At 58.7% G+C, this 27,995-nt stretch overlaps 1 protein-coding gene across 1 annotated transcript; it reads right to left on the reverse strand.

The window, feature by feature from the left end:
* Positions 1-529: 529 nt before the first annotated feature.
* Positions 530-27,892, reverse strand: GRIN2D (glutamate ionotropic receptor NMDA type subunit 2D). Its single transcript, XM_030545008.1, has 13 exons — positions 27,801-27,892; positions 15,910-16,340; positions 12,314-12,906; positions 11,577-11,691; positions 10,478-10,689; positions 9,959-10,127; positions 9,222-9,375; positions 8,512-8,637; positions 8,146-8,375; positions 4,516-4,676; positions 3,942-4,129; positions 3,582-3,814; positions 530-2,020 (listed from the first exon to the last, which is right to left on the reverse strand). The coding sequence occupies exons 2-13, from the start codon at positions 16,315-16,317 to the stop codon at positions 530-532; spliced, it is 4,080 nt and encodes a 1,359-aa protein (XP_030400868.1). The 5' UTR covers positions 16,318-16,340; positions 27,801-27,892.
* Positions 27,893-27,995: the final 103 nt, after the last annotated feature.

Genomic DNA, 27,995 nt, shown 5'->3' on the forward strand with positions numbered 1-27,995 from the left:
ACACCCCCCCCGCGCCAGCTCCCTGGTGGATGGATCCAGCCCATCCCCCTCTGGCTGCACTGTGGGGTGGGGGGACATCACCCCCCCACTCAATGGATCCTGCCTCGGCTCTCGCTGGTTTCTGGTACTAGGGGCAGCCGCCCCTGACGTGGCAGGGCCGCCCCCCACTCCCACTTCTGCGACGTCTGGATCCGCGGCACGACAGCCAGGTCCATCTCGGCCTGGATCCGTGGGCCACCATCGTCCCGGTTCCAGTGGCCAGCTCTCTTCTCTCTCCAGGATCCGTGGCAGGCTCCGCCTCTCCGTGGGTCTGTGGGACCAGGCGTGGCACCGCCCCCCGTGGCAGTGTCCCGACCGTGGCGTGTGACGCCCCCTCCCCTCGCTGCGCCGTGGGTCCTTGGCACCGGCGGAAGCTAAACCATCCCCCAGATCTGCGGTGGCCTCCGTGGCATCAGCCGCCGTGGCCCCGTCCCCCCCCCAGGTCCACCGCAGCTCCGTCGCCTGCCCCCCCCCCGCGGCCGTGGCTGGGTCATACCTCGGACTCGAGGCTGGAGAAGTGGGCGGAGCCGCGGCGGGCAAAGAGCTCCCCGCTGCGGGTCAGGCGGGGCGGGGAGAAGCCGAGGCGGTGGGGGGCCAGGCCGCAGCGCACAAGGTGGCAGGAGCTCAGGTCCTCCAGGCTGCGGGAGGTGGGGTGCAGCAGGGAGCCGGCCGGGCCCAGCTCGCAGGAGTGGTGGTGGTGGCAGCGCCGGTAGAGGCCGTGGTGGTGCCGGGGCGCCAGGCAGCTGTAGGGGCTGCAGAGGCGGTGTTCCCAGTCCAGCCAGCGCTCCAGGCGCTCCTCGGAGCGGCTGAAGTAGCCCCGGGCCTCCTTGCGGCAGGGCGGCGTCGGGGGGGGCAGCAGCTCCAGGCTGGTGCAGTGCGGGCAGAGCCGGTGGCACGAGCGGCAGGGGGCCAGCTTGTCGGCCGACCAGTAGCGCACGGGCTTGTGCGGGGCGAAGAGCGGGGGCTCCCGGGCGGGGTAGGTGCAGAAGAAATCGGGGGCCGCGTACCAGCAGCTGTGCCCGTCGGCCGGGGGCGCCCCAGCCGGGGGGGAGGCCTCCGGGCACGGCCCGTCCTGCTCGCACGGCTCCGAGTCCGAGTCCGAGAGCTCCACGTAGCGGCTCTGGCTGGGGAAGCCGGCGGGCGGCGGCGGCGGCGGGCGGGCGCGGCTGCGGCAGACGTGGGAGCGGCTGGCCGGGCAGGTGGGCCGCAGCAAGGGCTGGCTCTCGCTGTCCCGCGGCTCCGGGGGCCGCCGGTAGCGCCGCTCCCGCCCGCAGGGGGCCGCCCCCAGGGGCGGGCTGCGCTCGTCTTCGTAGGAGAGCCGGGTGTAGCCGTATCGGCCCGGCTCCTGGGCCGGCCGGCCGCACTCCGCCTCGCAGGGGCCCTTGGCGGCGTAGCCGCTGCCCAGCCCCCCGCCGCCGTGTTTCTTGGCCTCTGGCGTCCGGCTCCCGGCCTTGCCCGCCTGGAAACTTTCGTACAGTCCCCGCAGTGACTTCCTCTGCCAGGCCGAGGCGCCCGGGTCGGGACCCTCCTTCTCCCGCACGATGGCGAAGTAGGACGGGGGGTTCTCCAGGCTCCGGAGGGGCGGGGAGAGCGGGCAGGGCCCCAGCTTCTTGGGCTGGGCCCCGCCGGCGGCCCCCAGGTGGTCCGAGAGCCCCTCGGGCTCGATGGGGCCGTAGAAGCGGTGGAAGCCCTCGGTGAAGGCGTTCTGGAGGCCGTGGCGCTGCGGGGGCGCTTTGGGGGGCTCCGAGGGGGCGGGCGGGGGGTACAGGTCCTTGTAGCAGTTGGGGCTGCGGGCATGGCGCCAGCGCTCCACGATGCGCCGGTCCCGGGGCAGGAAGCTGCTGCAGGGCAGGGGTGGGGCAGGGGGGCTGGGCAAGGCCGTGGCCCCACTGCGTTGCGGGGGGTAGCTGTGGTTCAGGATGGGCAGCTGCTGATGGTCCGGCATCTTGGCGTCCTCGCTGGTGCAGCAGCTGTACATGCCCTGGAGGTGGGGGAGGGAAGAAGTGAGGTGGGGGTGGGACCGTGACACTGCCCCAGAGAGTGTCATGGGGGAACCACAAACGCCACCGCCTCTGGGCTAAGGGAGTGCTATTGCTGCGACACCCGTGCAGCAAGCGCTATCCAGGGAAACCATTATTGCAGCCACACCGCTGCAGGGCACGCTAAGGGGGGACCTTTATTACAGTGACACTGCTGCAGGGCACGCTAGAGTGGGGACCTTTATTACAGTGACACCACTGCAGCAAGGGGCGGACTCATTGCAGCGACACCGCTGCAGCAAGGGGGGACTGTTATTGAAGTGACACCACTGCAGCAAGGGGCGGACTCTTATTGCAGCAACACCACTGCAGCAAGGGGGGACTGTTATTGAAGTGACACTGCTGCAGCAAGGGGGGGACTGTTATTGAAATGACACCGTTTCAGCAAGGGGGGACCATTATTACAGTGACACCACTGCAGCAAGGGGGGACTGTTATTGAAGCGACACCACTGCAGCAAGGGGCGGACTCTTATTGCAGCGACACCGCTGCAGCAAGGGGGGACTGTTATTGAAGTGACACCGCTGCAGCAAGGGGGGGACTGTTATTGAAGTGACACCGCTGCAGCAAGGGGGGGACTGTTATTGAAAGGACACCGCTGCAGCAAGGGGAGGACTGTTATTGCAGGGACACCAGGATGCGTGGCTGGAGGGAGGGGGCACAGCTGGAGCACTGTGGGTGGGTTGGTGACGGGGTCAGATGAAGGATGGAGGGCGGATGGAGGGCGGGTGGGCAGACGATGGGGGACAGAGGTGTGCCCCGAGGCAGAGGGAGGGGCACCTGCAGGTGGGTGGATGAGGCATGCAGGGGGCAGAGGGAGGGGTGCCCATGGAAGGGAAGAGTGCCAGCAGGAGGGGGACAGAGGGAGGGATGTCGGCGGGCAGGCGGCAGAGGGAGGGGGTGCAAGTGGGCAGGACACAGAAGGAGGGGGGCAGGGAGCACAGGGAGGGGCGCAGGTGGGCGGGACGCGGAAGGAGGGGCACCAGCAGGCCGGACACAGAGGAAGGGGTGCTGGTGGGCGGGACGCAGAGGGAGTGGGACGGGACGCAGACGGAGGGGGCCGGTGGGCGGGATGCAGAGGGAGTGGGGCAGGACGCAGAGGAAGGGGGCCGGCGGGCGGGATGCAGAGGAAGGGCAGCCAGCGGGTGGGACAGAGAGGAAGGGGGCCAGTAGGTGGGACGCAGAGGAAGGGGGCCAGTAGGTGGGACGCAGAGGAAGGGCAGCCGGCGAGTGGGACGCAGAGGAAGGGGGCCAGTGGGCGGGACGCAGAGGAAGGGCAGCCGGCGGGCGGGACGCAGAGGAAGGGCAGCCGGCGGGCGGGACGCAGAGGGAGGGGGCCAGTGGGCGGGACGCAGAGGGAGTGGGGCAGGATGCAGAGGAAAGGGGCCGGCGGGCGGGACGCAGAGGACAGGGCGCTGGAGGGCGGGATGCAGAGGAAGGAGGCCCACGGGCGGGATGCGGAGTGAGGCAGCCCGTGGGCAGACAGGCAGCGCTGCCCCTCACCCGGCTGAAGGCCAGCAGGAAGTCCAGCCGCCCGGTGTGGCGCATGCAGTGCCGCAGCTTCCAGTAGATGAGGTGCTCCCAGGCGAAGACCAGCAGGCTGAGCCCCATGGCCACCAGCAGCATGTAGAAGACGCCCGCCATGTTGTCGATGTCCAGCTTGCTGCTCATCACCTCGATCTTGTCGTTGTGGCAGATTCCCGAGAGCCAGAGCCGCTCCAGCATCTCGATCTCGTCTGCAAGGCAGCAGGCAGGCATGGGACCCAGGTGTCCAGGCGCCCAGTCCCCCCCCCCGCTGTAACCACTAGCCCCCACTCCCCTCCCAGCGCGGGCAGAGAACCCAGGCGTCCAGGCGGCGCGTACCATCGCCCAGGAACTGCAGCAGGGCCAGGTCGATGGGGCGCTTCCAGCGGGAGCCCTTCTGCAGGGCGATGCCGTAGCCGGTGGTGGCGAAGACCTTCCCACTGCCGATGGTCACCAGCTTGCAGCCCTCGTCCTTCCGCGCCATGTAGTTCAGCACGGCCGCGTCGTAGATGAAGGCGTCCAGCTTCCTGGGGGGTGGGAGGGGCAGTGGTGGCAGCATTTCGGAGATGGGGGTTAGAGGTGTGGGGCAGGGTAATACCCTTCTGACCCTGTCTGCTCCCCCTGCCGCGCCCCACTTCCCCCCACCCTTCACCTCTTTGGTTCCACCCCCTGCCCATGGCCCCGCCCTCTTCCCATCTCCCTCTGGCCCTGACCCCTCCGGGTCTTGCCCCACTTCCCTCCAGCCCTGTCCCATCTCCTTTGGCCCCATCCTCTTCCCATCTCTCTCCGGTCCCGCCCCCTCCTGGCCCTGCCCCACCTCCCTCTGGCCTCGCCCCCTCCTGGCCCTGCCCCACCTCCCTCCAGCCCTGCCCCCTCCTCCTGCCCTCGCCAACCCTCCCAGCCCCACCCTCACCCCGACTTGAGGTGCTGCAGGGCGTCCTCCACGCTGCGCTGGTTGTACTTCACCATGTAGGTGTGCATGTCGGGGTAATTGCTGCGGATGTTCTTCTCCGTGCTGCCGTTGGGCACCGTGCCAAACTTGAGCGGTGGGTACTGGTCCTGCGGCTTCTGGAACTGAGGGGGCAGCGATGAGTTACCCCCCGCAGGAGTCAGTCATCCTCCAGCGTTTGCGGGAGACATGCAGCCCCTAAACACTTGTCTAAATAGGCTTGTCCACCCTCCACCCCCACCTTGTGCCTCTGCTCCCCCAGGAGCGAGGCGCTTTCGAAGTGCTGGGACAGGTCAACTGGCTCTGTCTAGACTGTGTCTATGGCGATCAGCTGGGCCGGGCCATACAGGATCTACCGTGACCCACGGATCAGCTGGGCCGGGCCATACAGGATCTACCGCAAGCCACGGATCAGCTGGGCCGGGCCATACAGGATCTACTGTGAGCCATGGATCAGCTGGGCCGGGCCATACAGGATCTACCATGACCCACGGATCAGCTGGGCCGGGCCATACAGGATCTACCATGACCCACAGATCAGCTGGGCCGGGCCATACAGGATCTACCGCAAGCCACAGATCAGCTGGGCTGGGCCATACAGGATCTACTGTGAGCCATGGATCAGCTGGGCTGGGCCATGCAGGATCTACCATGACCCACGGATCAGCTGGGTCGGGCCATACAGGATCTACCATGACCCACGGATCAGCTGGGCCGGGCCATACAGGATCTACCGTGACCCATGGATCAGCTGGGATCTACTGCAACCCATGGACCGGCTGGATCTAGTGATACTGCTCTGTTGTGATCCATGAATCAGTCAGATGATCAGGCTAGACTGGATCTAGCAACAGGGCTGCTCAGAGGATTCAGGAGGCCTGGGGCAAAGCAATTTCGGGGGCCCCATCCATAAAAAAAATTGCAATACTATACAATACTATTTTCTCGTGGGGGCCCCTGCGGGGCCTGGCACAAATTGCCCACTTGCTCCACACCCACAGGCGGCCCTGGGAAAAATAAACCTTCTGCATCTCGGCACAAACCCAGTTTTGAGAAAACTTCTTTACAAGGTATCACTGGTTCTCAGCATCAGCTAGTGCTAAAAGGCACTAAAGCTCATTAAAAGGGTTGGACAAATATTTTCCATCAAAACTTTTTCTGGATTGAAAACTAGGGGGTTTTAAAAAGCAGAAAAGATCACGGACAATGTCTGCTTTCCTTCAAAATTTGTTGTGGTTTTTGTAATTGAAAAGCTGAAATTAGTCTGCCAAAACCTGAATATGGTTTGAGGTTTCAGAAGTGTGTGGCCAAATATTTGCTGCTTGCTGTGTTTGACGGTTTAAAGAAATACAAAAATTCTGCTTAAAAAAAATCCAAAACTTTTGAACCATCTCAGCTTGTGACCAAATGCCTGAGCTCATCCAGTCGGAGATTTTTCCAGGTGTCTGATACTCTGCTGGCTTCCTTGACTCATATCTGTCTCCATAACTTTGATTTGACCCAGGATGGCTGTTCTTATGTTCTAATCTACATGAACCCAAAGGTCCACCCAGCCCAGTACACTGTCTACTGACAATGGCCAATGCCAAGTGCCCCAGAGGGAGTGAACCTAACAGATAATGATCCAGTGATCTCTCCCCTGCCATCCATCTCCACCCTCTGACAAACAGAAGCTAGGGACACTGTTCCTTACCCATCCTGGCTAATAGCCATTCATGGACTTAACCTCCACGCATTTATCTGTTTCCTAGAGACTGGCTCCATGGGGTCCCTCACAAACTGGAGACGGTTCCTGTGGGTTTGTCTTTAGTACAGCTTATGTACCTCCTCCACGAACTGAGCATTTGAGCCTGTTCCAGAATCTGGGATGGGTCTATGTTGTGAAAACTGAAATGCTCAAAATAGCACATGCCTGTGAATGGACACAGGGTGCTAAAATTAAATTAACTCAGGGGTTCTCAAACTGGGGGTCGGGACCCCTCAGGGGGTCACGAGGTTATTACTGGGGGGTCGCGAGCTGTCGGCCTCCACCTCAAAGCCCTCTTTGCCTCCAGCATTTATAACAGTGTTAAATATATTTTAAAAAGTGTTTTTAATTTATAATGTGGGGGGTCGCACTCAGAGGTTTGCTATGTGAAAGGGGTTACCGGTATAAAGTTTGAGAACCACTGAATTAACCCCTCTGAAGCCTCAGGGAATGCAGGGGATGGCGGGAGGGGGGGGGAGTCTCCCATGGTAGGGTTGGGAAGGAGGCAGGGGGTGTAGGATATTGCTCTTCTCATGTGATCCCTCCCCCAGTGGCTAATTTGAAATGAAGCTACCCTCCCCTGACATGAATCTCCCTATGGCACTGAAATTAAATAGAGACTATAATTTGGCATTGAGAAGTGAAAGGGATGGTAGCCCTAATGGAAAAGCTAAAGCTTGACTCTTCTGCAAGCCTCAAACTGCTGAATGAGCTTTAGGGTAGGGAAGGCTGTGCCTCCCAAACAGCCTGGCTCTGCCCCCTATCCGATCCCCACCCACTTCCTGCCCCCCGACTGCCCACCCCCCTCAGAAACCCCGACCCATCCTGCTCCTTGTCCCCTCACCTCCCCCAGAGACACCACCCTGGGACCCCACCCCTGCTCCCTATCCCCTGACTTCCCTGACCCCTATCCCCCACCACTCCCAGCTGAGGCCTGACAGACCCCCAGAACGCCCACAATCCAACGCCCCCATTTCCTGTCCCCTGACCGCCCCCCCAACCTCTGCCCCCTCCCTGTCCCCTGACCTTCCTGCCCCTTAGCCAACCCCTCCCGCCCCAGCTCCCCCCTCGCCCGGAGCCTCAGCGCATCCAGGACTTTCCGTCGACAGCTGCAGCGTGGCTCCGGCGGGGCCTGAGCCCCTCCCCGCGCAGAGCCCCATGGTAAGGGGGTGGGGCTGCGAGCTCCAGGCCAAGCGGAGGGAGCTGGGCTCAGCCTGGAGCTCGCAGCCCCGTCCCCTTGCCACGCGGCTCTGAGAGGGGCGGGGCTCAGGGGCCCCACCTGAGCCAAGCTGCAGCACTGTTCTGGGACGCTGCTGGATGCGCTGAGGCTCTGGGTGAGGGGCGGAGGTGGAGTCGGGCCGGGGCCGGGGAGGAAGCCTCAGCCATTCTCTTGGGGGCCCCTGCGGAGCCTGGTGCCTGGGGCAAATTGCCCCACTTGCCCCCCCCCGGGCGGCCCTGTCTAGCAAGCTGTACTGTCTGACAAACTAGATCGGATCTATGAAGTGACTGGATCTCATGAGACTGGCTCTACTGAGATCCACTGGTCATGTGGCTCAGTCTAGATCGGCTCTGCTGAGATCCATGGACCCACTGGACCTGTGGTCTAGCGAGACCGGTGGATTGTTTGGATCTGGCTGGATTGGCTCTGCTGAGATCCAGGGATCGAATGGATCTCTCTAGATGGGCTCTGTCGCACCCATGGTGTGTATTGACCCCAGCGAGATCCCTGGTTCAATGCAGGCTGGATCTCACAGCATCCAGGGATTGATTGCACCTGGCTCCCAGCAGCAGGGTGGGGTGGCCTGTGGGGATGGGGATCGGGCAGGCAGCAGAAGGGGGAGCCTCACCTTGCGGTCACTCAGCCCCGACACCGTGTCCACGTACTCCTCCTGGATCATGAAGGCGGCCAGGTTGGCTGTGTAGCTGGCGAGGAAGATGACAGCGAAGAAGGCCCAGATCAGCACCATGATCTTGCTGGTGGTGCCCTTGGGGTTCTCCACGGGCACCGAGTTGTTGAAGACCAGAGCCCAGAGCAACCAGATGGACTTGCCAATGGTGAACTTGGAGCCCCCCGTGCCTGCAAAGAATCATAGGAAGGGTCAGCCCGCACAGCGCCTCTGTGCCCCCCCACAGCCCTACTGGTGCCCTTCACTCCCGACCCGCAGCCCCGTGCTGTCCCCAGGTGGAGCGGCAGGTGTGAGGGTGGGACTCACGTTTCCCAGCGGCCAGGCTGCGGTTATAACCCACAGGGCTGAAGTACTCAAAGATGAAGACGGTGACGGCCACCACGGTCAGACACATGACGAACATCATCACCCAGACAGCTGGGCTGTAGGGCTCTGCCGGGGGGAAGGGACAGTCAGTGCTCGGACACCTGGGTTCTATGACCAGCTCTGGGAGGGGAGTCGTGGCGAGTGGTTAGAGCGGGGGGGCTGGGAGCCAGGACTCCTGGGTTCTCTCCCTGGCTCTGGGAGGGGAGTGGGGGCTGGTGGTTAGAGCAAGGTGGGGGTTGGGAGCCAGGACTCCTGGGTTCTCTCCCTGGCTCTGGGAGGGGAGTGGGGGCTGGTGGTTAGAGCAAGGTGGGGGTTGGGAGCCAGGACTCCTGGGTTCTCTCCCTGGCTCTGGGAGGGGAGTGGGGGATGGTGGTTAGAGCAAGGTGGGGGCTGGGAGCCAGGACTCCTGGGTTCTCTCCCTGGTTCTGGGAGGGGAGTGGGGGCTGGTGGTTAGAGCAAGGTGGGGGCTGGGAGCCAGGACTCCTGGGTTCTCTCCCTGGCTCTGGGAGGGGAGTGGGGGCTGGTGGTTAGAGCAAGGTGGGGGTTGGGAGCCAGGACTCCTGGGTTCTACTCCCCACAGCCCCACTTGCTGGCAGAGGCTGAGGCCAGAGTAGCTGGGAGCTCCCCACACGGTGGTGGCGGGTGCTGACCCAGGAAGGCGGAGGGCGAGACGGTCCCGTTGCTCCGTGAGACCATGACGCTGATGCCCGTCTCGACGAAGGGCACGGAGAAGTCGATGATCTCGGAGCGTTCCTCGTTGATAGTCAGGGAGCCGATGGCCATGTCCGCACGCAGGTAAAACACCTGGGGGGAGACCGAGGGGGAGAAGTCAGTCAGTGAGCGGGGCAGAGCCTTCAAAGGGACATTCTCCCTCTCCCATGCAATGCTAGGCTGGCTGTGCAGTTCAGGGGGGCTATGGTGGGACCCCAAAGTGAGCAGGGTACTTCTGGGAACGATATGAGGGGGAGGGGAAGCAACCAGGTGAGATCTGAGGGGGTCTTTGAAAGAAACCCCCAACGTGCCCAGGGATTTCTGGAGGGAGGCAGAGAAATTGAGGATCCCGAAGAAGGGGGAAAGTGGCGCCAACCTATGTGGGCCAGGAGCCAGGACTCCTGGGTTCTCTCCCTGGCTCTGGGAGGGGAGTGGGGTCTAGTGGTTAGAGTAAGGGGCAGCTGGGAGCCAGGACTCCTGGGTTCTCTCCCTGGCTCTGGGAGGGGAGTGGGGTCTAGTGGTTAGAGTAAGGGGCAGTTGGGAGCCAGGACTCCTGGGTTCCCTCCCTGGCTCAGGGAGGGGAGTGATGCCTAGTGGTTAGAGTAAGGGGCTGGGAGCCAGGACTCCTGGGTTCTTCTCCCTGGCTCGGGGAGGCTGGGGGGCAGAGGTGTCTCACCTCCCCAATCATGCCATTCCAGACCCCGTCGATCTTTTTGCCGTGCTTGCCGTTGGTGACCAGGTAGAGGTCGTAGGTGAAGCCCACGGTCTTAGCCAGTCGCTTGAGGATGTCGATGCAGAACCCTTTGCAGCATTTCTTCTCAAAAAGCAGCGGGTCTGTGGGGTGGCTGCAGGGGGCAGGGGAAGCGAATCAGAAATGGAGATAGAGTGCACTGCCGCAGGGAAGCTTGCAGCACTGGGGGTATTGCCACGGGGAAGCTCGCAGCACTGGGCGGAGCTCCCTGTCAGGGGTACTGCCACGGGGAAGCTCACAGTGCCAATGGCACTGCCACAGGGAAGCTCGCAGCACTGGGGATACTGCCACGGGGAAGCTCACAGCACCGAGGGTACTGCCACGGGGAAGTTTGCAGCACTGGGTGGAGCTCCTCGCCAGGGGCACTGCTGAGGGGAAGCTTGCAGCGCTGGGCAGCGCTCCCGGCTGGGGGCACTGCTGGGGGGAAGTTCGCAGCACGGTTACCTGTCGGTGCGGTTCAGCTGGTTGCGGCAGGGAACCGAGTCCCGGATGCATGTGCCGGTGGCTGGGTCGATGTTCTCGACGATGACGAAGGGCCGCTCCTCCAGCGTGGCCACCGTCAGGTGCTGGTCGTCGTCCACCGGCTGCAGGAACTTGCCATAGCGTGACCAGACCGGGTACTTCATGCGTAGGATCTGGTGCTCCCAGCTCCCAACCTGCACGGGGTGGGGGGGCTTCACTGGGGGTCCCTGCTTGGGGCCTGAACCCTGGTCCTGCCAAACTCACCCAGCACCACCAGATACACCCCAGAGTTACCCTTGTCCCTCAAACCTTGGCCTCTAAACTCACCCCCAACATTCCTCCACCCTGCCCCCCAAATCACTCCTATACTTCCCAAACCTTCCCCCAGATCATCCCAATCTCCCTGAAACTGCCACTCCAAACTCACCAACACCCCCCAAACTTGCCCCCAACTCAGACAACCCCCAAACCTGCCCCCAGCTAACCCCAAAATCTTCCCCCCAAAACTCACCCCCAGTCTCCCTGAAACTGCCGCTCCAAACTCACCAACACCCCGAACCTGCCCCCAACTCATCCCAAAATCTTCCCCCCAAAACTCACCCTCAGTCTCCTGAAACTGCCCCACCAAACTCACCAACATCCCCCAAACCTGCCCCCAAACTCACCCCAACATCTTCCCCCAATCTCCCTGAACCTGCCCCTCCAAACTCACCAACACCTCCCAAATTCACTGACACCCCCCAGGCCTGCCCCCAAACTCAACCCAAAATCTTCCCCCAAAAACTCACCCCCAATCTCCCTGAACCTGCCCCTCCAAACTCACCGACACCCCCGAAACCTGCCAATCAAACTCGGCCCCCGCCCCAGACCTGTCCCTCCAACCTTGACCCCAAACCCACCTCCAAACCACTGGACAGAAAGATGGAGGTTGGGAGGGGCACAGAGCTGGGGGCATGGCATAGATATAGGGTGGAGCTCTGGTAAGGGGTGGGGCAGAGGGATAGGGTGGGGCTCCAGCAGTGTGCAGGGTAAACTTTTGGTAGAGGGCAGGACAGACAGGTGGGCAGGGTCAGGTACTCACCACCTCCCAAGTACGCTCCTTGTTGAGGGAGATGACGACCAGCGATGGGTTGATGAGGTAGCCATCCTCATTGAAGGAGAAATCCTTTTGCCCCCATGTGATGTTCATGAAATACCTGGCGGAGGGGAGAGAGTTAGGGGAGGACCCAGCAGCCCCGCAGCTCTGCTGGTGCCCCTCTGTCTTGTTGCCCCACTAAGCCAGGTAGTCCCCTGCCCTGGAGCCAGTGCCCCCTAGAAGGGAAAGGCCCCATGTCCATTTCCTCTTCTACTGCAGTCTCCAGGGCATTACAGGTTGTCATGGATCTGTCCCCTCTCCCGTTGGGGTTGGTTATGTTGGTTTGGGCTGAGTGTGGTTGGACTGGGTTGGGGAGAATTGGATTGGCCATTGGGTTGAATTCTGCTGATGGGCACATCTGCCCCCATCATGCTCATCAATACAGGTTGTTGTGGATTTGCTGTTGGGTTGGTTATATTGAGTTGGGGTTGACTGAGGTGGATTGGTGCTGAGGTGGGTTGCAGGGGGTGGGACTGGGTTGAGTTGGGTTAGGATTGCACTGATGGGCACTAGATACCCATAGATCTGCCCACCCACCCCTCTAAGTTGGTTCTGTTAAGGGAGATGATGACCAGCGATGGTTGATGAGGTAGCTGTCCTCACTGAGTTGGGATTGTGTTGATGAGCACTACATTCTCACAACTTTCCATCCCTCACTCTGTCCCTCGCCTCCCTCAACTCACCGGTGGAGGTTCTCATGGATCTGGCTAAGGTTGGGTGCCCGGCAGTCGTTGTTGAACTCGGGAATGAAGCCGTAGTCCCTGGCAAGTGCCTCGGCACCCTTGGCAATGATGGCCACCCCGTTCTGGACACGGTGGTGCAGGTCGTCCCGCCAGCCGGCCGACAACACTGTGAAGAGGCCGACGGGCAGGTGCTCAGGCATGTAGTCAGTGCCACCCAGGTTCGTGCCCACCATGAACCAGATATAGCCAGGTCCGGTGAGGCCGGCGTCCCGTGCTGCCTGGAAGATGCTCTCCGCCTCCTCGCGGGAGCAGTAGAGCAGGCGGATCTGGGCAGGGATCTCCCGCAGCTGGCGCTTGAGTCTGGAGTCGTCAGGGTCATCGGTCAGGTTGAGGGTCAGGACGCCCCGGTGTTCCCAGCCAATGAAGCTGCTGTCCGTCAGCACTTCGATATAATCCACAAAGTCCTCGTAGCCGGGGAAGAGCGTGGTGATGACAGCAAAGGCCGTCCAGTCGTACTCCTCCAGCACCTCGAACATCACCTGCAGCTGTTGCTCCGTCGATGAGCCCAGCTGCAGAAAGGTGGAGCCTTTCTCCTGGGCAGGGAGAAAATGGGGAAGTCAGGGGCTGCTCCTCAATCCTGATCTGCAGCCTCCTATCATCCCAGCCGTGGGATTCCTCCTCCCAGCTCTGCCAATGCCCCTCAGTCCTGACCCGCAGGCTCCTGCTAGCCTAGCCCTGGGCTGCCCCTCCTCCTGCAGCCCTGTTCATACATCTGTAACCACAGCCTCTGTAAAATTCCACACCTGGGCTTCCCCCTACCCCTCCGTGGGTCCACTCATGTGTCTCAGTCCAAACCTGACACCTACACTGCCAATGGTGGGCACAGGGGCATGGAGGTGTGGGCTGAGATGATAGGCTGCACTGGGTTAGACTGAGTGTATGGGGTTGGGTTGGGTTATGTTGATTGGTTTGGGTTGCATTGGGCTGGGCAGGCTGGATTGGGTTGGGTCAGGAATGGATGTGTAGGTTGTTTTCCATTATGTTGGGATAGGCTGTGTTATGTTGCATTGGGTATGTTGGGCTGGGTTAGGGTGGGTTTTGTTGCATGCACCGGGTTGGGTTAGGGTTAGGTTGGAGTCAGGAGATATGGGTGAGGTGTGTAATGAGTGTGGGGGCATACAGGTATTAGTGTGGGGCCTGGCAACCCCCTCCCCTTGGATGCGAGCATGATGGCTGAGCCCCTGTTGAGACCAATGTTGGGCATTGAAGTTTGGGCCAAGATGATGAGTCAAGCTGAGTTGCAGTTGGGTTGACTGTGAATGAATTGAGTTGGCTTGAGGTTGGTTTGAGGTGGGATTGGGATGGGTTGAGTGTGGTTGTGTCGGGTTGGAGTTCAGTGTGGTCTGGTTGGCTTGGGGTTGGAATGGGTTGAATGGGGTTGGGTTGCGGTTTGGTTGGATTGAATTGAGTGTGGTTGGGTTGGGATGGTGTACTTATTGGGTTTCAGGGAACTGGACGGGCGGAATCCCGCCCAATGCTAAATTATTCCCCCCTCAGCCTAAGGGGAGGATCTAGAGGACCTCAAAAACCCAACTGATTCTGGGGGACAACTAATAAAAGAACAGGGACAGGAGTGCGGTGAGAGGGTGTTTGGGATGGTGTGGGATGGTGTACCTATTGGGTTCCAGGAACTGGGTGGGCAGAAGCCCACCCATTGCTAACGGATCCCCCCGGAACCTAAGGGGAGGATCTACAGGACCTCAGAACCCAACTGATTCTGGGGGGACAACTAATAAAAGAACAGGGACAGGAGTGCGGTCAGAGGGTGGTTTGGGATGGTGTGGGATGGTGTAGCGGGGTGACCACCTGCTCCAGCCTGGAAGGGGTTGGAAAAGCCTTGCAGAGGACAAAGTAAAACCCTGGCTGATTGGGGGAAGTGGCTGCAGCTGGGGCCACGCCCCAAACTGAGCAACAGGGCCTTATAAGAAGGCCAGGGAAGCTGGGAGCGAGCAGTCTCCCTCAACCTGTAGAGGGAGAAGGGCCTGGCTGCAGGGAGCTAGACCCAAGGTACCTGAGTGGAGCAGGGCTGGGGAAAGGCAGAGGAGCTGTGGAGCTCCTGCCTTGAAAGCCCCAGGCTGCGGCCTAGCATAAGGCCAAGAGGTACTGGGGGTTGCAGGGGGCAGCCCGAGGGGTAGGCAAAGGCAGCAGACCCAAACCCGTTTGCCTATGATGAGTGGCTGATACTGCAGTCTGTTCCAGTGAATGAGGGCTAGATGGAGACTGGGCAGTAGCCAAAACTGAGACAAAGTGGGGATAGTGGGTTGAGGGTTCTCCAGGGAGTGGAGACCCAGATTGGTGGGGTACTGCCAGGGGGCAGCATCCCAGTTAAAAGAGTACCGGGGTCCAGGGAGGGACATGGGAGCCAGGGGCCAGGTGGATCACTGGCCTGCAGAGGGTGCTGTGGAGCTGGAAGGGCTAATTCCCAGAGTCACCAGCAGGACGTGCCACAGGGGTGAGTCCGCACGTCTACAGATGGGTTGGGTTGGGGTTGACTGTGGTCAGGTTGAGTTGAGTGGGGTTGGGTTGGGATGGGTTGGGCGGGTGTTCAGTGTGGTTGGGTTTAGTTGATTGTCCTTGGGGCTGAGTTAAGTGGGGTTGGTTTCGGATGGGTTGGGTTGGTGTAGAGTGTGGTCAGGTTGAGTTGAGTTGGGCTGAGTGTGGTCAGGTTGGGACTGGTTGCGTTGGGGCTGGGTTACATGTGGTCGGGTTTGGATGGATTGGGTTGGGGTTGAGTGTGGTCAGGCTGGGTTGGAATTGGATTCAGTTGAGTGAGATGGGGTTGGGTTGAGTGTGGTCTGGTTGGGATTGGTTGCATTGGGATTGGGTTGAGTGTGGTTGGGGTTGGCTTGAGTGTGGTCAAGCTGGGTTGGGTTGAGTTGAGTGGGATGGGTTGAGTTGAGTGTGGTCAGGTTGGGATTGGTTGCATTGAGTTGGGTTGAGTGTGGTCAGGTTTGAATGGGTTGGAGTTGAGTGTGGTCAGGCTGGGTTGGAGTTGGATTCAGTTGAGTGGAATGGGGTTGGGTTGAGTGTGGTTGGGTTGGGTTGGGGTTGAATGTGGTCAGGCTGGGTTGGGGCTGAGTTCAGTTGAGTGGGATGGGGTTGAGTTGAGTGTGGTTGGGCTGGGATTGCTTGCATTGGGGTTGGGTTGAGTGTGGTTGGGTTAGGGTTGAATGTGGTCAGGCTGGGTTGGGTTGAGTTGAGTGTGGTCGGGTTTGAATGGGTTGGGGTTGAGTGTGATCAGGCTGGGTTGGCGTTGGATTCAGTTGAGTGGATGGGGTTGGGTTGAGTGTGGTCAGGCTGGGATTGGTTGTGTTGGGGTTGAGTTAAGTGTGGCTGGTTTGGGATGGATTGGGTAGGGGTTGAGTGTGGTCAGGTTGGGTTAGGGTTGGATTAAGTTGAGCGGGATTCCAGTTGGGTTGAGTGTGGTTTTGTGGGTGAGTTGAGCATAGCTGGATTGAGCTGGGCATACGGGTGGGGATTACAGGAATAAGCGTGTGTTAAATAGAGGCAGGCTTGGAGCCCAGCGACCCCCTCACCTTGGGTGTGAGGACGATGGCCGAGCCCCCATTGATGCCAATGATGGGCACTGAGGTCTGGGCCGAGATGAAGTCCAGGATCTGGGCCACGGCCTCAGTGCGTGTGTCGTCCTCGAAGACCACGCCATGGATGCGCAGGGAGGAGAGAACGTCGCACAGGCGCACAATGAGGCTGCGGGGGTTGGTGTCGTTGAGCAGCACCGAGACAGGGTTCACCTCCATGGAGAAGTTGCGGAAGGCGGTGGGGGCGAAGCGGGCGCTCTCGGGCGTGTAGGACGAGCCGCTGAAGATGATGGCCACGTTGAGCGAGCGCGGCCCGTCTGGGCGCAGATCCAGGAAGGGGCTGGCGCAGGCCAGAGCCAGCACAAAGAGCATCCTAGCAGCGGGGGGGCCAGGGGACAGGCTCATCTCGCAGGGCCTCAGCACTTCCCCTGCACCGAAGGGGGAGGGTGGTTCCAGGGGAGGGGGCAATCCAAGGGGGGAGGGGCATGGGGACACGAGGGAGGAGGCACCATAGGAGAGGAAGGAGGGGACATAGGGGAGGGCAGCAATGAGGCGAGGGGAGCAGGGGGATGAGAGAGAGGAGGGGAGCCCCATGGGGGGGGTAATGGGAGGGGGAGAGGGAATCAGCGGGAAGGGGAGAGGGAGAAGGGAAGTAAGAGGAGGCATAAAAGAAAGGGGATGGGTGGGGAGGGAAGGATCGAGATAGAGGAGGGGGAGACAAGGAAGGAAAGAGAGAACTAGGCTCATGTGACTACACAGCATCCCCCACCCTGGGGCTGGATGGGAGCCAGCGCCCCCTAGAGGGGACAGGCCCCGTGCCCCATTCCCCACCCCCCTGAGCCAGCCAGTCCCTGCCCTGGGGCCGGATGGGAGCTGGCGCCCCCTAGAGGGGACAGGCCCCTGCCCCATTCCCAGCCCCCGAACCAGCCAGTCCCTGCCCTGGGGCTGGATGGGAGCCAGCGCCCCCTAGAGGGGACAGGCCCCGTGCCCCATTCCCCACCCCCCTGAGCCAGCCAGTCCCTGCCCTGGGGCCGGATGGGAGCTGGCACCCCCTAGAGAGGACAGGCCCTGTGCCCCATTCCCCACCCCCTGAGCCAGCCAGTCCCTGCCCTGGGGCCGGATGGGAGCTGGCGCCCCCTAGAGGGGACAGGCCCCTGCCCCATTCCCAGCCCCCGAACCAGCCAGTCCCTGCCCTGGGGCTGGATGGGAGCTGGCGCCCCCTAGAGGGGACAGGCCCCTGCCCCATTCCCAGCCCCCGAACCAGCCAGTCCCTGCCCTGGGGCCGGATGGGAGCTGCCGCCCCCTAGAGGGGACAGGCCCCGTGCCCCATTCCCAGCCCCCGAACCAGCCAGTCCCTGCTCTGGGGCTGGATGGGAGCCAGCGCCTCCTAGAGGTGAAAGGCCCCATTAGGGGGCGCTACTTTAGCTACTACTAAGTGACTGGGTGCAACCACCCAGTGGATTGCAGGCTGGATGGGCCCCAGGATCTGATCCAGGGGACACCGGGGTAGATGGGCCTGCAGCTCACCCCTGAGCCTGGTGGGAGCAGGCTGCTCTCTGCCTTGCCAGCGGAGCCAGGGCCTGCACTGATAGACGGGCTCCCAGCCCCACCCATTGACCGGGGAGGGGGGGGGCACAGGGGGAAAGAGAGACAGCCCCTCCCCTGCGTAGCCCCATCTCCCAAAGGCCCCCACACCGCAATTCCACCCCATTCCCCTCCACAGACACACATGGCTCCCACCTCGCTCAAGCTGGGAACGTGACACCCCATCCCCACACCAAGAAGCATCCACCTCAGGGGAGACGCTGCCGGGAGCCAGGACTCCTGGGTTCTATCCCCAGCTCTGGGAGGGGAGTGGGGTCTAGTGATTGGGGCGGGGGCTGGAATCCAGGACGCCTGGGTTTTATCCCTGGCTCCGGGAGGGGAGAGGGGTCTAATGGTCCGAGTTGCTCCCTCTGTGTAAGGCCCAGATCTGTGGCTCTCTGATTCCTTACGGGAGTGAGGACAGGTGGAGGAGGAAGGCAGAACCCAGGCGTCCGGGGATCATTCTTGTCAGCAGCAGAACTGAGTGAAAATGATATAGGCTCCTAAATATTTCACGTTCATCCCCAGTACACATACAGTGGCCCCACCCCTCAGAAAGGCCCCATGTCTCATTCCCCCCCCCCCATTCCTCCCCGCCTCGCCCCAAGCCGGACGGGAGCTAGCACCTCCTAGAGGGGAGAGGCCCTGTCTCCCATTCCCCACCCCCTCCTGTGCTGGCTGGTTAGCAGCACGTTCCTGCTGTCCTACAGCTGGCTCTGGGGGGCGGGAAGGCGCTAACATAAGGTGCTGATTAACAGAGTAAACTGCCGCCCTGATTATCCGCCCGGGAATAGAAACACTTTCACTGATTGCCAGCTCCGGAAATTACAGCTCATAAAGGACAACAGATTCCATAGATCTCGGGTTTAACCCCCCCCCCCCTCCCCGAGACACCACTATGCAGAGCCACCAGCCCATCTACCCCGGCATCCCGCCCTGTCCCTGCCATCCCTGATCGGAGACACAGGCCCATCTACCCAGCATCCCGCCCTGTCCCTGCCATCCCTGATTGGAACCAAGGGCCAATCTACCCCGGCATCCCGCCCTGTCTCTGCCATCCCTGATTGGAACCAAGGGCCCATCTACCCCGGCATCCCGCCCTGTCTCTGCCATCCCTGATTGGAACCAAGGGCCCATCTACCCCGGCATCCCGCCCTGTCTCTGCCATCCCTGATCGGAGACAAAGGCCCATCTACCCGGCATCCCGCCCTGTCCCTGCCATCCCTGATCGGAGACAAAGGCCCATCTACCCCGGCATCCTGCCCTGTCCCTGCTATACCTGATCAGAGACACGGGCCCATCTACCCCGGCATCCTGCCCTGTCCCTGCCATACCTGATCGGAGATACGGGCTCATCTACTCCACTATCCCGCCTTGTCCCTGCCATCCCTGATCAGAGACATGGGCCCATCTCCCCTGGTATCCTACCCCGTCCCTGCCATCCCCGATGACAGCCATGGGCCCATCTACCCCGGTATCCTGCCCCCTCCCTTCCCTGCCCCCCCAATCAGACACATGGCTCACATACATGTACACATGCATCTCCCCAAAATGCTGGATGATACTCACCAATGCATCCCCCTCCCTTGAGAAACCTACACCTGAACCCCGCTAGATACACACAGCCCAAAGGGCTCAGATGGAGAAAAACACACACACACACACACACACACACACACACACACACACACACACCCTATGATACAGATACGCCAGCATACTCCCCTCCCCGAGCCGTGGAGAGAACCCAGGAATCCTGGCTCCCAGCCCCTCCCTCCCCAACTCTAACCACTAGACCCCCCTCGCCGAGACATGGAGAGAACCCAGGAGTCCTGGCTCCCAGCCCTCCCCTCCCAGAGCCGGTGAGAGAACCCAGGAGTCCTGGCTCCCAGCTTTTCCCCCCAACCCCTGCAACCACTAAGCCCACTCTCCTTCCAGAGCTGGTGAGAGAACCCAGGAGTCCTGCCAATCTAGCCAGCCAGCCAGTCCCGCTCCAGGAGCCCTCATTCATCTGCTGTCTATGCTCTCTCACCCCCTCCCCTCGCCCCCACCGCCCCTCTCCTGCGCCTGCTGGCAGGGTATTGATTTCCTCTCCCCCCTGGGGCCGCAGCGCCATGCCGGCCTTGCTCGCTTTCATTCTTCCCCAGCTCGTTTCGTGTCTCATCTGGAGGGAAACATGGAAACCTACAGGGCCCTGGGATGCTGGGGACACGCGGCCACCCACCCACAGCCTCTGCATCCCTTCCCAGAGGGGCCGTGTCCCAGCGCCAGGCGAGGGGTCCCCAGATACCCAGCCCCTGCACCCCACCCCAGAGGGGCCGCATCCCTGCGCCGGGGGAGGGGTCCCCGGATACCCAGCCCCTGCACCCCACCCTAGAGGGGCCGTGTCCCAGCGCCAGGCCCAGGGTCCCAGTATACCCAGCACCCATGCCCATCCCAGAGGGGCCACGTCACAGCACCGGGTGAGGCGTCCCCGTATACCCAGCCCCTGCACCCCACCCCAGAAGGGCCTTGTCTCAGTGCCAAGCAAGGGGTGCCCTCGACAGAGGCTGTGTCTTTTGTGCCGTGAGGGAGCAAAGAGACTTTTTCTGGTGTCTCTCTCTCTCTCTCTCCCTCCCCCCCACTCCCCCTTTTCTGGATCCCAATCAAAGGGCTGGTCTCACTTGCTGCAGCTGCTTCAGCTTGGCCATAGCAGAACGGCTAATAGCCGGGCTCTCTGCTTCAACCAGGGCAGGGGAAACATTCTCATAAATACCTATTAGAGGGTTATTCTGGGAACTAGCGCAGGGGGTGGGGTGGGGGGATTGTGCCAGAGAGCTGCGGGGGGAGAGGAAAACAGGCAGACGGAGGCCTTGGCAACATGGGAAAGACAGGTGGCAGGATGGACGGAGAGACAGGCGGAGGTGCAGACAGAGGGACAGAGAAGGGGACAGGTGGAGGATCTAAGGGAGAGACAGGAGGAAGGATGGACAGAAACAGGCAGAGGGATGGACAAGGGGACAGGCAGAGGTGCAGACAGAGGGACAGACAAGGGGACGGGCAGAAGCATGGACAGAGACAGAGGGATGGATGAGGGGACAGACAAGCATGGACAGAGAGACAGGACGAAGGATGGACAGAGACAGGTGGAGGGATGGACAAGGGGACAGGCAGCAGAACAGAGAGACAGGTGGAACGACTGACAAGGGGATAGGTGAAGAGATGGATGTAGGCTGCCTGTTGCTGATGTATCTGCAGTGGTGGTGTTTGATGGTGAATAGATACAGTGCTATGTATGAGCTGTGACTGCCTCAGTGAAGTTGCTGTGGGTACAGCACAAAAGGGTACCGGGGGGTGTAGTTCTAGTCTGCACAGGCGTAGATACAGTGTGAATGAGTAGGTGAAGTCTGAAAATCTGAAGATGTATAAGTACAGTGAGAAAGCTGATTCATGATGTGTAGGTACAACATGAAGATGGATAACTGTACTGTATATGCGTTCCTGGAGCCTGCAAGCGTATTTATATGGATGTATAACCACCATGTAAAAATGTAGGTACAGTGTGACTATGCATTGCTGCAGATGCAAAGGCACAATCTGTGGGTGTATGGATACAGTCTGAAAATATGTTTAGGTTGGGGTGTAAATACAGTATGAAGGGAGGTAGGTGTTGGTCCAGTGTGAAACTATGTGGCTTCCACCTGAGAGTGCACAGTTGTGTATTAAAATGTGTAGATACAGCCTGAAAATACACTTATCAGTAGAGTATTGTGTGTACCTACAGTAGGGATTGTTATAGGGACAATCTGGAAAGGTGTGTAAGGACAGCATGAAGGGGTGTAGCTACAGTGCGAAAGTATGTAGGGACAGTCTGAGAGGGTATTTATGAGTGTATGCAGCTCCAGTGTAAAGGTGTTTTTATGATAGTGCGTAGGTACTGTCTGAGTGACAGAGAGAGAGAGTGGTTACAGTCAGAGAGGGTGTGCACCTATAGCAACGGTCCCCAGCCTTTTTGTGGCCAGTAGCACATTCATGTTTTCAGAAGAGTGTGGCGGTCGCCAACAATTTTTCAAGGCTTATTTTGTATTTGTACATTAAATAATATGAAAAACATCATATTTGATATTACATAATATATGAATCCACAAGAGAAAAAGGGTAAATTTACATGTAAAAGGTATTAATTAAATTATTCTGCAATTACTTAATTGCCAAGTCAGCCTGCAGCCCTGGAGTTCTCTGTCCCCGGCAGGCACGGGGCCGTGGCTTCTCTCCCCTGCTGGGCACTAGGCAGGCGCACATAAATGCCCCGGTGGGCGCCATGGCGTTGGGGACCACTGACCTATAGCATGCCAGTGTGTAAGTACAGCATATTTATGAGGGTGTGGAGGTACAGTCTGAACATGTGTATGTCCTTCAGAGCATATGTAGTTACATTTCTCAAGACACTCTCTCTGCACACGAGTGTAACACTACTGGCAGAATTGTGACATGCAGAGTATATTGGGTGGGATGTCGACTACATGCTGTATTGGCCATGTGTGCGGACACATTGTAATTTGCACACAGATTCTGTCCCTAGTTACAAGTGGCTCCTCCAACTGACATCAACTGGTTGGAACATGCCAAAATCTCTTTGCCATGTGAAATTCACACTACTCCCATGTGACAGCAGGACCCTTGTGGGAAGGCCACCCCATGAGGAAGGGAACGGCTGTTCTGTTCACTCCAGGTGACAGGCCAACTTGGACATAATACAGGCAGCTATGGGGTTCAATGTCCTGCCCCGGGACAGAAACTGTAAAGCCCAATTCAGGGCCCATAGTTCAAATATCAGTGGGCTCAGACCCAATTGTGCATGTGTGACTGCTGCCTGTTGAGTGTGTGTGTGTGTGTGTGTGTGTGTGTGTGTGTGTGTGTGTGTGTGTGAGAGAGAGAGAGAGAGAGGGAAAGAGAGAGAGAGAGAGACTGCCTGTCTCTGGGCCTTGCATCTGACTGTGTGTGCATTACCATCTGTCTCTGGGCTCTGTGATTGTGTGACTGCTTGTTGACTGTGTGTGCATGTGTGACTGCCTGTGTCTGGGCTCTGCATCTGACTGTGTGTGTGTTATCATCTGTCTCTGGCTTCTGTGTTCGGCTGTATGTGTGTGACTGCCTGTTGACTATGTGAGACTGCCCGTCTCTGGGCTCTGTGTCTGACTGGGTGTGCATGTCTGTCTGTTTCTGGATTCCGTTTCTGAGGGGGGGTACATAGAGTCCGACTGTATGTGCACAAGTCCCTGGTATCTCATCTTGAGGGATGTGTGGGCTTTGGCTGTGACTGTGCCTGTCTCTGGGAATTTCCTTGCTGGGGGCTGAGAGACAAGGGCTGGCTCTGACTGTGCATCTGTGCCTGTCTCAGAGATTGGCTTGTGCCAAGATATCTGTGTGCTCTGACTGTGCATGAATGTCTGTTTCTGGGAGCAATTTGGAAGGGGGACGGTCTCCCCCCGCACTAGCCCTGTGTCTCCCAGACATTGGGGTAGGGATAGGCAGGGGGTTGGAGGACCCAGGAGTCCTGGGGTTTCAGAGGGGGAAGCTGAGGAGACCTTGGCGTTGATGGGGACCCAGAAATCCAGGTGCACCAGGCCAGGGGTGATCTCAGAGGATAGGACCCAGGAGTCTGGGCGGGTGTCTGAGAAGAAGGGGGGTAACTTTGAGCAGAGGGAGGTCATAGGACCCAGGAGTCCAGGTGCCCCAGAAAGGAGGTGAGCTCAGAGGATGGGACTGGAGATTTGCTGGGAGGGGGGCATGGAGTGCTGCCAGTTGGCGTGAAGCAAGGAAGTGTGACACTGGCAGAGGAGGTGCCAGCTCGCCTCAGTGAGCACTGACAAATGTGTCACTGGAAACCAGCCTGGCTCACTGGTGTGTTACCAGCGGTAAAACAGGCGTCAGATTTAATACGAAATGCTTGTAAATTGCTGCCGGCCTTAATCTCACTTATCACACCTGTGTCCCTCCTTCCCAGGTAATATTTAAAATATTTGCTCTGCAACTCAAAACCTGCTTGCTCTGAAACTGGGACCCCCTCGTCCCCAAGTCAGGAGAGAAATTCCAGTCCACCCCACGAGGTATTGGCTCCTGCCCGGCACAAGAAGGCCGGCAGACGCCAGACAAACCGTTGTGGAACATCAGGGGACAAAATACTTTGGTGAGCGCTCCCCTGGTGCCCACAAAGAGGGGATGTCCCATCACAGCTCTGAACTCCGGGTGGGGGGGGAATAAAAATCCCTGAGTGGAAGAAAACTGTGTCGTATTTCTAAGCATAAGCAAGGGATCCCCAAGGTAATTGGCTTGGGTTAGTCCTCAAGGACATACAGAGCTTGCACATCTGAACAGCTACTGTCCTGGATCTGAAGACCAGGAGTGGGGGAACCTTCCTCAATGAGGTGGGCCACTGTGGCCCCGCCCCTGGTCCTGCCCCTTCCCCTAAGGCCCTGCCCTTGCACCGCCCCTTCTCCCCAAGGCCATGCCCCAGCACCATCTCTTCACCCAAGGCCCCGCTGCCACCTCTTCCCATCAAGACCCTGCCCCTCGCTCACTCCTCTCTGCACCTTCACCCCCGTCGCTCATCCTGATAAAAAGTGATGAGGCCAGGCCCCCTGTTCTGGCACCCCTACCTAAGACGGGATCTCATTTGTGTGTGAGTGTGAGTGTGTGGTCACCTGCTTTAACCTTGTCAGTTGCTCTATTTTTTTCCCCTAATGAACCAATCTTTAGGGAGTTTATTCCAGGATTGGCTACAGGCCTTGTCATTGCTGTGAAATCTCAGGTGCAACTGACCTGGGGTAAGTGACCAGGCCTTGGGGATCAGGAGCAACCTGACTATTGCTGTGAGTTTGGCGTAAGGGACCATCTATCACAAGGGCGGGCTCGCGGGGATGACAAGACAGACAGGCGCGCCCCGCGGCACTGTCGGTGACTCCGTGTTAAGGCCGTGGTAGGGCCTGAGGTGTACACACTGGGTATGTGGCTGGCACAATCGGATTACAACACTCACAACCAGTTTGGGGCCCGTGCCCTGTTTCTTGACAGTCTGCCCGGAGGTGTGTATGCACGGCCGTGAATCGCTCCAGACTGTGTGACAGAAAGAAAGATGCCCCCAGGGGAAGGGGAGCAGAGGGATGCAGGGGCAGATTCTGGGAGGGGAGTGGGATGTAGAGTGGTTTAAGTGGGGGGCTTCAGGACTCCTGGGTTCAAATGCCAGCTCCCTCAAATGAGACCCTTCCATTCTGTGTGCCTCAGTTTCTCTCACTGCAGAACAGGGAGAGTGCCAGCTCCCTGAAGGGACTGAGACATTTCTCCTTTCACCATCACAGGTGGTGATTATTACAATGACCAGTTGAGAAATCACTCCTATTTCGTCCTGCTGCACCCTGTCCGGGTACATGTTCCTATAATGACCAGTTATAAGGACCGCCCTGCCCCCACTGAGCCCCCAATCTCTTGTGTAACAACTGCCAGTCTATATGGACTGGCTACCCGAGCCGATGCCAGGCACCCAACACAAACCTCTCTAGCATAGCGACCGGTCAATGGACCACACCGATGGACAACTCCACCCCACAGAGCCCCCTGTCTCATAGAGACTGGTTATATGGACCACTCTGACGGACTTTTTCACACCCACAGAACCCCCTCTTGCCTAGAGACTGATTATATAGACTGTTCATACACACTGCGCTATCCAAGCCCTTGCATAGAGACTCCCTATCTGTGCAGACAACCTATCCTTTGCCAAATGCCCAACACATACCCCTCTAGCATAGTGACTGGTTCAATGGACCACACACATGGACCGATCCACCCCCATAAACCTCCATCGCACATAGACAGCAGTTATATGGATTGTTCATACACACTGCTCCACCCCCCCAACACCCCCTGTATAGAGACCAGTTATATGGACCATTCCATCCACACAAAGTCCGCCCCTATATAGAGACTGGTTATACAGACTGCTCGTACAGACCGCTCTATCCAAGCCCTTACACAGAGACTGCTTCTCCATACACACTGGCTATCCAATGCCAGACATCCAACACAAACCCCTCTAGCATAGAGACTGGTTATATGGACCACTTATATGGACTGCTTCACCCCCACAGAGCCTCCCCTTGTATAGAGATCACTCTGCCCTCATGAAACCTCTCCCTTGCATAGATGCTGGTTATATGGACCACTCATATGGACTCCTTTACCTGCACAGACCCCATCACTCAGAGATACTGGTAATATGGACTGTTCATACAGACCTTCACAGTTCCCTCATGTATAGAGACCAGTTATACGGACCACTCCACCCTCACAAAGCCCATCACTCACATAGAGACTAGTTATACGGACGGCTCATAGAGATCACTTCACCCTCATTGCACTCCCCTATAGTATAGAGACCACTTATATGGACAACTCAGTCTTGCTGTAGTCCTTTCTAGTATAGAGACTGCTTATATGGGACCATTCAACCTCCCACTGTAGAGACCAGTTATATGGACCAGTTTCATCCAACCTATCTCAGAGATCCTCACGGGATCACCTAAGGACAGGTTCCACCTTCTCCTACAGACAAGAGGCAGCTTACCTATATGACAACTGCCTCTACGGACTAGAGCGCGTATATGGACCAGCGTCCAGACCTAAAGGAAGCCCTGTTTATCTGCCTCACCCATGCACTGCATCTTGGGCTGGCTATGCTTCCTGCTGGGCTGCTTCCCAGCTCTGCTCTGGACAGGATACAAGCACCACTGGGGGTATATGGACCAGTCATGTATGGGAAGAAGGCGGGTGAAATGCCAAGAACTAAAATAGTGCCTGTCTCATGAGGAACAGGTGGCAGGGACCGAGGGAATGCTGTGATCCTCAGCTCCCCAAAGCGTCGGCCTCTGGGGTATGGGGTAACGGCGCCAGGGGCCGTCTGCCCTTCAGAGAGGCATTTTGGGAAAGGCGACTGAGATGCCCCGATTCCTGCTCCGCTGGGGAACTCAAATGCCCCTGGCGGAAATAGGGATCAGCCCCAGAGAATGGGGACAAGTCATATTGCTGGGGGGGAAACAGCTAGAAAATCTGCGGCTTGGGTGGGAGGGGGGGAGATTTGTGAGATAGATTAAATTAGATGGGGTTGCTGGGGATAGATAGATAGATAGATAGAGGGGGTGGCTTGGGATAGATAGATAGATAGATAGATAGATAGAGGGGGTGGCTGGGGATTGATAGATAGATAGAGGGGGTGGCTGGGGATAGATAGATAGATAGATAGAGGGGGTGGCTGGGGATTGATAGATAGATAGATATGGATGGGAATGGATAGATAGATAGGGTGTATGGGAATGAATAGATAGATAGATAGGGTGGATGGGAATGGATAGATAGATAGATAGATATGGATGGGAATAGATAGATAGATAGATAGATAGATAGGGTGTACGGGAATTAATAGATAGATAAATAGATAGATCGATAGGGTGGATGGGAATGGATAGATAGATAGATAGATAGATATGGATGGGAATGGATAGATAGATATTTAGATAGGGTGTATGGGAATGAATAGATAGATAGATAGATAGGGGCTGTGTCTGGGGATGGAAAAATAGATAATGAAAGAGAAATTCTCTCTGCTGCTTGACAGCCAAATGGCCTCTGCACAGCCACAAGCCATTCACACAGCCCAGAAATGCAAAATCCGTCTGTGCCTACTGCACCTGCATAATAACCTCTGTGTGTGTGTGTGTGAGGGTGTCTGAGTGTGTGTCTGTCTGTTTGGGTCAGGGTATCTATTTGTGTGTCTGAATGTGCGTCAGGGTGTCTGTGTCAGGGTGTCTCTGTGTTTTGATATGTGTCTGTGTGTCAAAGTGTTTGTGTCTGTGTCAGGGTCAGGGTGTCTATTTGTGTGTTTCTGTGTGTCGGGGTGCCTGTGTGTGTGTCAGAGTGTCTGTGTGTGTCAGGATGTTTGTGTGTGTCAGGGTGTCTGTGCGTGTGTCAGGGTCAGTGTGTGTGTGTCTGTGTGTGTCAGGATGTCTGTGAGTGTCAGAGTGTGTGTCTGTGAGTGTGTCAGGGTCAGTGTGTGTGCATGTGTGTGTGTGTCAGGGTCAGTGTGTGTGTGTGTGTGTACGTCAGGGTGTCTGTGAGTGTCAGGGTGTGTGTCTGTGTGTGTGTCAGGGTCAGTGTGTGTGCCAGGGTGCCAGGGTGTGTGTGTTTGTCAGGGTGTGTGTGTGTGTGTGTGTGAGGGAGTCTGGGGGTGTGTGTTCCAGCCCTAGCCCAGGAAGAAGGGGGAAGCCTCTTACCTTTTCATGACACCTCCGTTGCACAGCAGGGCTGGGAGCTCAGAAACCTCTGCAGCAGAGCCGGAGCCGTGCAAAAACCGGAGCGACACCCGCTCCGCAACCCGGGCAGCGGCGGATTCCCTCCCCCTCCCCCCCTCCCCACTTTGTCCTGCCTGGAGAAAACCCAGGCTAACCCCTCCCGCGAGGAAAGCTCCC

This window comes from Gopherus evgoodei, unplaced genomic scaffold (genome assembly GCF_007399415.2).
Source record: "Gopherus evgoodei ecotype Sinaloan lineage unplaced genomic scaffold, rGopEvg1_v1.p scaffold_35_arrow_ctg1, whole genome shotgun sequence".
In the NCBI taxonomy this organism is placed as follows: Eukaryota; Metazoa; Chordata; order Testudines; family Testudinidae; genus Gopherus; species Gopherus evgoodei.

Excerpts from the sequence above, each read along its gene's own strand:
- GRIN2D (XM_030545008.1), bottom strand. The coding sequence starts at position 16,317 with ATGAGCCTGTCCCCTGGCCCCCCCGCTGCTAGGATGCTCTTTGTGCTG. Across the intron at positions 12,907-15,909 it reads CCATCGTCCTCACACCCAAG|GAGAAAGGCTCCACCTTTCT; the intron begins GTGAGGGGGTCG and ends CTCCCTGCCCAG. Across the intron at positions 4,677-8,145 it reads CGGGGCTGAGTGACCGCAAG|TTCCAGAAGCCGCAGGACCA; the intron begins GTGAGGCTCCCC and ends CTGCCCCCTCAG.